At 39.4% G+C, this 11,300-nt stretch overlaps 1 protein-coding gene across 4 annotated transcripts; it reads left to right on the top strand.

Moving 5' to 3' along the window:
* Positions 1 to 1,744: 1,744 nt before the first annotated feature.
* Positions 1,745 to 6,193, top strand: LOC103724270 (50S ribosomal protein 5 alpha, chloroplastic). Of its 4 annotated transcripts, none has more exons than XM_026800433.2 (3): positions 1,747 to 1,942; positions 2,716 to 3,087; positions 5,693 to 6,193. In XM_026800433.2, exons 1-2 carry the CDS (start codon positions 1,831 to 1,833, stop codon positions 3,063 to 3,065), a joined length of 462 nt encoding a protein of 153 aa, XP_026656234.2. In that variant the 5' UTR covers positions 1,747 to 1,830; the 3' UTR covers positions 3,066 to 3,087; positions 5,693 to 6,193. The 4 variants fall into 4 exon arrangements, with proteins under 4 accessions (XP_008813703.2, XP_026656234.2, XP_026656236.2 ...); XM_026800435.2 differs by having other exon boundaries at positions 5,661 to 6,193; XM_026800434.2 differs by lacking the exon at positions 5,693 to 6,193 and adding an exon at positions 4,858 to 5,113.
* Positions 6,194 to 11,300: the final 5,107 nt, after the last annotated feature.

The following is an 11,300-nucleotide window of genomic DNA, read 5'->3' as shown; positions in this document are numbered from 1 at the left end:
CGGGCGAACGCCATCGCCCGTCGCTGCTCGGTGACAGCGTCCACGGCGATCGGTCGGCCAGCCCTACTTGCTATATCCAGGATGGTCGCCGGTGTCCAATATTCCGGTGGCAAGCGTGGAAGACGAAGCCACACCTCCACCGGCGACACCGTCTCCTCCCCTGGCTCAAAATCGGGGACCCAGGGAGTCATAGCAAGGAGTTGCCCCCCCACTACCCAGGGTCCCATATTAAGGGCACGCTCTCGGTCCGCCGATGATCGGAATCGTAGAGCTAGGTAGCCGTCCGCAAGAGGGACGGCCACCACATCCTGGAGCTTGGCCCGGGTAGCCACATCCTTGGCTACCCACTCAGCCGGGACTCGGCGACCCAGGCTGCGTACCACGACAGCCCTCCCGTCCCACTCCACGCAAGCCGCCGCAATGGGTTCCTCCCGGAGCGTCACGATCTCCGGCAAGCGGCGGCTCAGCCGCTCAATCTCAGCGGCCGTGGGCCACTGAGTCACCCACGGCCCCGGCCTCGACCAGGCACCGGAGTGCTCCCCACGACCGCCATCGGAGACTCCACCGGGTGTTTTGGGCTTACCTGAGCCTCTCGCAGTACCTCCCGCTTCCGTCCCCGCCGGCGCCTTCCCCTTCCCCTTCCGATCCATGACGGCGTCCTACGAAGTCCACCTGCAAAAAGGAAAGGGGGGTTATCTGGAACAGAAGCACAGAGACGAGAACCGGGAGCCGCCTGCGAGGAGGGCCGAGGGCGAAGGCCCGCTGGACCCGCCTGCAAGGATGAAAGAGGACGATAGCCTCTCCCCCCCCTCCGGGTTGTCGGACTGGACCGGTGACGATCGCCGGTGACGGCGTCCTACGAAGTCCACCTGCAAAAAGGAAAGGGGGGTTATCTGGAACAGAAGCACAGAGACGAGAACTGGGAGCCGCCTACGAGGAGGGCCGAGGGCGAAGGCCCGCTGGACCCGCCTGCAAGGATGAAAGAGGACGATAGCCTCTCCCCCCCCTCGGGGTTGTCGGACTGGACCGGTGACGATCGCCGGAGGAAAAACGCCGGCGTAAGTAGCCGTTAAGCACCTCCGAGGTACGGCGTAACTAGCCGTTAACTTCCCCAGAGTTCTCCGGAGCCTTTTGACTGTTTTCGGAGTTTTCTTTTCACCGTTGACAAGAGAATGCAAAAATAGAAAGTGACATTTTATAAAAGTCCCCTTAGTTGTGGATTTTACAAGAAAAAAATCAGATTCTTTCTTTTCTTTCTTTCTTTGTAGAGAGACACATCTATTAGTGGGTTTCGGATATTTTGCCCCTATGTTTTAAGTTCAAGATGAATTGTAGTCTAAACAAATTTGTATCAAATATTTGGAATATATATGTTAAATATCTATAGATATATCATGCATTCACTAGATGTATATCAGCTATTGTTGTACTTAGCCCCAGGTCCAAACTCATTTTGAAACCTTCAATTCGTATTTTTCTGCAAAAAAAAAAAAAAAAAAAAAAAAAAAAAAAAAACCAATATTTTCTTGCAAAATCAATAACTAGAGCTGATCTGATGAAGTTACTGTCTGATTTTGAGAGCCAGACATGATCTGATAGCTCCCGGGATCTATTTTTGAGATCTGACTTATATTTAACTCTCACAGAGATATGATTATCAGACAAATAAGAAAATCTTGACCGTCCATCCGTACTTTCTCTCGGTTACACCATGCCTCGCACTGGTGCGGGACAGCTCGTAAGCTCAAGACCTTAGCCTCACCGGATAAGAAAGCGGCGAAGAGGTTTGTCTGGAAGCCCGCCACGAGTGTACGCAAGAGAAGAGGCGACATGGCTCTCCTCCTCCCTTCTCTCTCCTTCCTTCCTCCCTCTTCTCCTCCTTGTCTCTGGGCTCCTTCTATTCCCATCAAAGCTAATCCATGTAAAATCTCTGGGTGTTTCGGTATTCTGCTACCTCTCGCATTATTAAATTGGTTTGTTTGAGTAAAATTTCTTTAGTTATGCTTTTTTTTTTTGGTTGATTCTTAATTTGCTTGTGGAATTTCTGTCATACGGATTCTCTTTGGAATCTCCATTATAAGCTTATTCGGGTATTCCTGCAAACACTTGGAAAGCTTTCTACTTTCCCTTTATTTTGAGCTTTTTCTCAGCAAGATTATATCTTGGCTTTCTCTTTCTAGATTCTTTCTTGTAGTTGTACTCATGTATCTGGATATATTTGAAATTTTCGTAGAAATTGATATCTCGAGCCGGTTCTTAGCTTTTTCTTAGTGCCGGTCTTGGTGTCTCTACTTTTTCTTTCTGTTTTCAGTTTTGCTTCTTTGCTGTCGTAACATTTTTATCTGTTTTTCTGCATAATTTTGGTTGTGAAGTTTTGGAAAAACTTTTCTGGTTATAGAAATCAGTTCTTGTGATAATTTTGGCGTCTAAAATATGTACAAATAAATCTGGCTTTTGACATGGTTTCTAGAGGTATCTTATCAGGATTGTTGGTTTTAACATTGAAGGCTCATTTCCTTCTTCATAGGAATGGGGAAATGTGGCTAAACCTCATTACTTGTATTCTGTCCTTTTTCTTTTTGAATTCTCTCCCCCTTTTCCCATGATTTTCCTGCTCTTGCATAAGTTCTAAAGCTTTTAAATTCTGTTGGATGTATCTTAAATATAGACTTAATTTTCTAAATCTTAATAAGGTTTCTATTGTCTATGTTCCAGCATTGAGGTTGCACCAGAAAGGCCTCTTTCAAAGGAGGTCTTTAAATGGAGTCAGCATTCCTGCTCCTTTTCCTTTTGGGGAGAAGAGGTCACTGATCACTCGTGCTTCCTCAGAGACTGATGGAAATGATGGAAGTGAACTTGTTCCACCATCTGAAGGGGCAGCAGAGGCTATATCAGTGGAGAACCTTCCTTTGGAGTCAAAATTGCAGATGATGCTTGAGCAGAAGAGAAGGATGAAGCTGGCCAAGAAGATAAGGCTTCGCAGGAAGAGGCTTGTACGGAAGCGGCGGATGAGGAAGAAGGGCAGATGGCCACCATCGAAGATGAAGAAGAACAAGAATGTCTGATCCATGTTGGATCACCTTGCAGGTTTAGAGCTTCCTTTGCCTTCGCTCATTTTGATTCAATACATTGTTTATTGGCCCAAAACCATGTACATCTTAATGCATTTTGCTTCTTGGTTTTTGTTAACACTTCAATTGATGTAATAGCTCCTCGATGAAATACTTTAAGAGTTGTCATTTAGTTCCAGAATCAATCGTTCAAAAAGTGACGATATTAGATGAAGTTAATGTGCTTATTTTGCATATTATTCTTTATATTTGGTTGAGATTTCCACCTTCCAAGTTGCTTAAAGAAATTTTTCTTCCCATCGCTTTTTGTTTTTATTCTTTCCTTAAGCACAACTAAGTATAATCCTTTTGGTGTGTAATCATGAAGCAAGTTTCTTTCTGTTTTTGACATCTAACAGATTATTTGTTTAGGTGTCCCATGTTGTTGATAGTGACTCCCTGTTTCTATATGTAATCTTAAGATTGAAAGACAATATATATTCATTAAAATCCTAGTAATGTTTGAATTCATTTAATCAAAACCCTTGGTGGTTGTAGTACATTAGCATGTGAAGTTCAGTTGTGTTGAACTGACCACATACAAGATTTTGCAATTTTAATTCTACTTATGAGATTCATCCATCCATTGTTATAAGTATTATTTTTACTTTTAGATTAATCTTTATTTGGAGATCTATTCTTTTGTTGAAGTACATGTGTAGTTGTCTCTATTTCACGTTTTTAGAACGTCTACCACCAGCTTTTGACCTCACCCTGGATCCATAACCTCTTTTTCCCTTTTTTGCCAGGTCACTCAAGAAAGAACAAAATGTGTTATGATCATCTCGAATAAAGTCTTATAATTATTAAATCTTTTTAAAATATTAACAAATTCTTATACTATGATTATCATTTAAAAAGCTCGAAAATAAAGTTTTTGTTTGCTTTAAGTATCTATTTAAAATTAAAAGATTCAACATAGGTGTTTTCCTATTAAATTAATACTATTAGGTCTTTAGACTTCATTTAAAGTAACTTCCATATGCAGTGAAGGCCTACTTCTTTCAGAACACATTCATGTATGTGTGTGTAGAGAGAGAGAGAGAGGGAGAGAAAGAGGTAGTAATTAAAGCAGAATGTTCTCCTGTGTACAGACAAGGTTGTTTGTTCCAAAACCTTAAGCTAGAAATTTATCAATTCTTCCTGTGAACAGTAGGGAAAGATACTTCTTGCCTTGACAAATTCTTAATCTTTAAACCTTGTTCTCAACTGTACCAAAAAAGAAGTAAAAGAACAACTTGTCCCCAAATAGTGCAAGGATCAAAATAGGGGTTCATCAGCACCTTTCAGCCAAATCTTAGGGTGAGATATTTTCTCCTTTCTGTTTTGTCCAAAGAAGACATTTTAGTTAAAAATTTCAGAAGAAATAATAAGAAACCTATATAATCAAACATTGGTGTTAGAAAATAGAAAATATTAAACATGTAAGGCTATATTAACAGTAGTTATCTTAGTTGTGTATTGTGAGAATATTCAACACATTAAAATTGTTTTTTTTAGGAAGAAGTCATGATGCTTGTTGAAATGCAGTTTTTACAATGCCCTATATTATATACTTTCAGTTTTATTATAATTTTATAATTTATTAAATTTGTATTAAACATAGCTGCCACTATATCTGCTTAGCGTACCCATTTATGACATGGTAACATACCCCAAACCTTTCCTTCGACAACATCACCCAACACACTTCATACACCTACCCTTCTTACGCAACCTTTTCTTTGAACTCCTGCTATCTCTACAGCTCCTGGGTGGACAGCTGACATTTTGGGCCGTCCTCTGCATCCAAGTGTTGGTGGAGTCTAAACTGTTCAGTTTTGTATCACATAAAAACTATATGATTTAATGCTCCAAAGGAATATGGTATGTCAAAATACTCTAGTCTAAAGTGGTTTCCATACTCGTTCTTTTGTTATCTATTTTTTGGGTTGTTTTTTTTGTTCTTTAACTCTGTAGAGATCTAGCACCTAACCTCGAATAAAACAACACTCTTCTTTTTCCATTTCTTCCTTTTTTTCCTTTTTTTTCAATTTTTGGGCGGCTACTATTCATTGACTCCAATTTTCTGAAAAAGCTAATTTTAAGGTTCCCAAGATCTCGTGTATGTTGTTTTTTTTTCCCTTTTCCTATTACAAATATCCCAATCAATCAGATGGATGTTAAACTACAGAAAACCAGAGGCATGCGGATTAGAAGTGACTTCTTTCATTGTCTCTTTGTGAGGTAAGAAAATGAAGGCCATGCTACAATTTAAAATTTTAAATGGGATTTGCTACTCTTTTCTCCGTCTCACTCTTCTTTCCTTGCAAATCCAAGTTATCACAGTTGTTTATTTCAAGTTCAACACCACTTTTGCTTAATATTGCACAGTGTAGTGGAATGCCTCTAATAATGCTGTGATGGATGTTGAAAATAGAGCAATAGTTTTAGATATCTTTTACTTGATAATTTTGAATTGTTTCTATCATATGTTGTTGTCAATGTGGTGCTTGCTAGTATGTGCTGCACATATTATTTCATTGGGTTTTAACTGATTCTTGTTTCAAGGGAATTTCAACTCCTTTGTCAAAATGGTATAGGTTGAATCTCCAATTAGATTCTTCGTTCATTTGGTGGTGAAAGGAAGATCGCTTCTTTTGCTAAATTTAGAAATATCTGCAAAACCAGACCAAGGTCGGAGGAATCTGTATCGGGCACCGTACCGGTTCTCCGGTAGGACGACTCGGTACAGGCCATGCCGGAACTATATGGAGAGAGGGCACGACACCGTGGGAGAGAGAAAAGGAGAAAGAAAAGCGAGCAGGGGAGGGAGGGAGGGCTAGCGGACGTTGCGGGGGGCTGGTTGTGCTTTCTGTTACAAACTATTGTCAAGAAGCCAAAAGGCAATACCTCTATTATTTGCTTAGTATGCTGTGATTTGAATGCATATAATGAGAACCATCATAGGGCATCATAATGGGAGAATAGTTAGCAGAGAATTTCTCACCCTTATACAATATAAGTTTATCATCCCCAAATATATGGAACATGGCTGTTACTTTGATTTTATTATAATACTACATAATTATTTGATGGCCTAAGTGCATAATGTCTCATTGTAATAGATTTATGAGAGTGGAGCTTCTTGAAGCTTGTAGGCTAGACATCATTTGGATATAACAAAATAACATATCGCTGTACTATAGCTTCTCTAATGCTATAAGTGCATAGATCCAAAATTAGCCAAAATGGTGCCGGGATCTATATCAGTAGCTACCGATTTAGTACCATACCAACATAGTACACTGCAGCATGCCGGTTCCAAACTAGCATGCCATATTTTTTTTTTCAATTTTTTATGATTAAATTAAAAGTAATCAGTTTTTTATTCTTTCAATGATGTTAAGTCTAATTTGGTATTTTTTTGATGTTTCTATTATCCCAGTAAATCCTAAATGATGTTCTTGATATTTTTGAGTTTTTTTTTGCGTTACCACGACATTGTGCTAAAAAATGCTACCTTGGATGCAAAAGTGTGGAAAATCTAGGTCATTAGGTTTGCTACACCCAATTTTTTGCGTTAGTCCGAAACCAAAATATAAGGAAAAAAGTAGTGATCCTAGCTTTGCATACTAGAAGAAGCAATATGAGATATCCTAAAATCAATTAATTAGTGTGTTACAAAATATAAAATGATATAATTAATTACATATATTTAAAGTACAACCTACATATCGGCATCTAAAACCTTATCGACTAGCGATATCTCTCGTAAATATCTGGATTATTAATATAATTAGGAGGTATATCAACCTATCCCACTAACTAAGCAGCGTTATAGTCCTATACATTCATCTCATTGAGTTTGCACTTTAGGTTATAATTAGTCTCGAATACCTCACTAAAACTTTGGCACTGAAAGATGTCCTCTAGCTAATAATACGACTGTGGAGAGGCCCATCCGAATATGCCAACAAGAAAATCCGATTTTGTAAGGTGCTTCGGGCTGCATAGTATAGTACCCAATAGAAAACAATGCCTTAGATGCACAATATCCATTATTAGTATGAATCATAGGCTACTTGTGGCGGTTGGTAATAGGATCCAACATGCAACTTGGAATCTGATATGTCATGGATCCTACTTCATATGCAAGGTCATCTATAGCTGCATCGTGCCCTCCTAAATAACCTCAAGGAGTCCGTCTCTTATATACAATTGCATCCTTGTGAGCTTAATTAGCTCATGCATTATAATTCCTATCTTGTGTGGCATACGTAAATGGGGACCCACTAGTGCATCGAAGATCATCTTGTGTCTATCTCAAAATAGTGGTCTTACGTCCCCCACTCCCTCTCTCGCCACTTGATTCATGATCATAAGAAACTGTCATTGCTGCTCTCCCAGATTTCTGAATCTGACTGAACTAACTTTTCCTCCACTCTCTCCATTGGGGTTGCAACTACCTTTTCTTTTCCTTTCAGGCTGCGCTAAGTAGCTACCTACTTTTCCTTCATGCCCCTCTCTGTCTGACTATACTGGAAGGATAGATGTCACCCTTTTGACTGGGTTGACCGAACAGTGTGGTGGCCTCATCTAAGCAAGTTTAGGTTATATCTTTAGGAGGATGTCTTGTATCCGGAGTCATATGATGATCAGCTCTTCAATGATCCCTTTGACTGTGGCTGATCAACTAGAAGCATATATGAAATATTGCGAACTGCCCATTGCTCTGCATCCACCATAAGTTCTCTGGCTACGAAGCTAGTTAGTTATGGAGGGGATCCTAGTTCATCAAGCTTCAGCTCTTACTGGTAGCCTACAAGCCATCTGATCATGGAATCATTCTCATCCTGAACAAAAGCATTATGGATCGAAATCATGTACTTCAGCTACACTTCCTCCAAGATGCACTTCAGCCTCAATCTCATATTGCAATAAACATATATGAGGTTCTTAAGATGTCTCTATATCAAATGGTTCCTCTGCTTGCTTTGAATGAGGTCAAAGGTGGACTAATTATGCTCACAACCACTCGAGAAGACCATTTAGGAGAGGATTCGGATGACTAACCATTTAAGATTTCTCGTCAACAAACTAAGTGAATCCACCATTTAGCTACAAAAGCATCGAAGAAAAGTATATATAATATAATATTATATTAGTAACTATCTAAGGTCAAGTAATAGTTATCATTCATATCTAATATATCTGAATTCATACTTTTCTTACTTACAACAACTGTGGAGACTCCAAAGTTGTCAGTGCCCTCCCTAAATGTTTTCGATTGTGAAAATGATACGTGTTATAATATATTAATAATTGAAGACATCGGTTAACTTATGCATGTCACTTAAGTTAACTTACTTTTCGTAGACATCGGATCGCGACTTCTGAATCAAGCTCCATTTTGTAGATCATATTATGCAAGATGGTTAGACGTTCCTCATCTATATCGATCCTAAGTAAGGTGTACTAGAACCTCGGGTTTATGTAAAAAGGTGTAGATAGAGTTTGTAATTTTTTTAAATAAAATTATATGAGTACAAGACCAGTCAAATTTTTAATAGTCTTGCTTACCTACTAGATGCAAGTTCTTACCCATTTGATAGTCCCACCACTACTCAATGATGTTGATATAGATTTGCCTTATCTGATACTTTGCCTTAAACCATTGGGCGCACGATCGCATCTAAACTTAAATAAATAAATACAAAATTTGGACCGAGAGTAGTCTTAAATTTTATTTTAACTTTTAAATTTTTTATCCAAAAATATATTTTTAATTTTAAATATTATAGATTTAACAAAAATTAAAAATTTTGGCCCCATATATCTACAACATATCATAATATTATGCCAAAATCAAAAATTTTAGTATAACCTATCTTTATTTTTCAATTTTCTTGATATTTTTTATATTGGAAAAAAAGAAGGAAAGAAACGAGATGGGGAAGAACTACCTTATCTTATTTTAGGTCAAATCCTTCTTTCATCGTCAAAATCATGGATTTTTTTGGTGAAAGAGAGGCGGGAAGGTTTGAAAACGAAAGAGAAGAAAGGTCCGGCTCAGAAAGACTTCTCAAACCTCTCTATTATTGAAAGGGGGAGGGGTGGGACAGAGTAGCTCAGAGTTTGGTACAGGGTGAATTGGATAGTTCGGCCCTCTTTGGCGTACCATGCCCAGACCTTTGACCAGGTCAATCTCAGGTCCAGTTTGTATAATTATAGGCCACAGTCCATGAAACCACCACCAAACAAATTCTGAACTAGCATCAGTTTGCTTAGGACTTACATTTTGTGTGTTGGAAAATGCAAACATACTGGTGTTGGTTTGCTTTTGATTTACCTTTTGTACTGTTAAATTGCATAGATATCCATTATGCAATTTCAATAGATACATGACAGTAGGAAGAAAAAGGGAGGAAAAAAACTGGTAGAACAAGATTTCATAGAGGACACTTCAAAGACTCAAACTTCTTCAAGTTTATAAGATAACAAGAGTTCCCAGATGTATGAATATAAATAGCATAATTTGTATATCCAACCATGATTAGAGGCTGCTTGCTATCAGTTATAAGCAGATATAGCTAATGTCTTCCAGTATATAACAATTGAGGACGAACATACTAACAAATGTGCAAGGCATTAATAAAAGCAAAATAACGTCTTCTAAGTCTGACCAAGTAATCAAACTCAGCGGTGATGTCTGCCAGTATATAACAATTATGCAAGACATTTATAAACAACAAAATAACAGTGTTCTAGGTCCGACCAAGTAATCAAACTCAGAGTACAGATTGTAGCTGGGCTCGTAAAATTAATCTCAATTACCAGATTGACAACCATGTTTACTATCTATAGAAGCACAGTCAGCTTTGCCATCTCCAGTCATTCTGCTGAACCTGTGCATCAACAAGCATTAAGAACCATTTAATACTATCATATGGATCCCAACAGATGACGGGAAAGAGTGGTAAGCTGGCCATAACCAATACAAGAGACTGCCCATCTGAAGTCACACAAAATAAGCTTTGTTAACAAAATAGAACAATCATCATACACTTCAAAGATGCGACTCACAACCAGCAAATTTTTTGTAAAAAAAAAGAATGCTGATATTAGTTCCAAGAAATGAGAGTATAGGATTGTCAAGACAGTTCCAACTGTCTTAATTACTTGTACAGATACTAAATATAAGAATTACCAATTAAACCCAAAAAAGGAAGTTACATCCATTCAAACCTAGAACTTCATTTTCCAAAAAAATGATGAATGGGAATCGTCCACAGCATATCTCAAATGAGATGAAGCCTTATCCATCCCCCCATATGTAGCAATCCTGGTCCTCAACAGTGATAGTAGTTCCTTGTGCCGTGACTGTTTCTTCTTGAGCACACGAATATATGCGGACAATCCAAGCCATATAGTTTCTGTCTTCTTTAGTAGAAGAACAGGATGGATATTGAAGCAAAGCCTCATGTCATACATCCGCTTCTTAATGAACTTGTACATATAACTGATGAATAGGTACCCAGATTATTAGCAAAACGAAAGTATGTTGAAATGCAAAAATGTGGCAAATAAATAAATAAATAAATAAATAAATAATAGTCTCAACAACCAGTTTTATGATTACCAGCATAACTATAAAATATAACTCGTGTTCTTACAGATGAGAGAAAGGTGCAATTCGTGGCTACAAAGCTGAAGGGTCATGCTCTAATCTGGTGGCAACAATATCAGCGTAGCAAAGATCGAAGAGGAATCCCAAGAGTCAATACCTGGGCTGAGATGAAATTGAAGCTTGATGAGAAATTTCTTTCCTTGGATTATTCTCAAACTCTCTACCAAAAGTTCCATCAGTTGCATCAGCGTGTGGAGCAAGGTTCACCGGACCGATCGTACCGGCGAGCACCAGCACCGATACGGTTCCGATTCGGTATCGGCTTGGAACCGGTACCGAACCGGAGTCGCGCGCGCGGCCACGCACGCGCGGACATCAAAAAAAAACAAAACAAAAAAAATGCGACAAAAAAAATGCGTCCGCGCGCGCCCGGGACGCGCGCCGACGCGTCAAATGCCACTCTGTGGCATTTAATGCCCCCACACGGGCGGGCACGGTGCCCCGCGCGGGGAACCGCGCTCGGGCGCGATTCCCTGCTGGGGAATCGCGTGCGGGCGCAGTTCCTACACGGGGAATCGCGC

Source organism: Phoenix dactylifera, unplaced genomic scaffold (assembly GCF_009389715.1).
Source record: "Phoenix dactylifera cultivar Barhee BC4 unplaced genomic scaffold, palm_55x_up_171113_PBpolish2nd_filt_p 001829F, whole genome shotgun sequence".
NCBI lineage: Eukaryota > Viridiplantae > Streptophyta > Magnoliopsida > Arecales > Arecaceae > Phoenix > Phoenix dactylifera.
This window is presented reverse-complemented; position numbering and strand designations above follow the sequence as displayed.

What these genes read in the sequence shown, in the direction of transcription:
- LOC103724270 (XM_026800433.2), top strand. Translation starts at nt 1,831, where the DNA reads ATGGCTCTCCTCCTCCCTTCTCTCTCCTTCCTTCCTCCCTCTTCTCCT. An exon ending in TAAAATCTCTGGGTGTTTCG is followed by an intron (nt 1,943 to 2,715) that starts GTATTCTGCTAC and finishes TCTATGTTCCAG; the next exon opens with CATTGAGGTTGCACCAGAAA.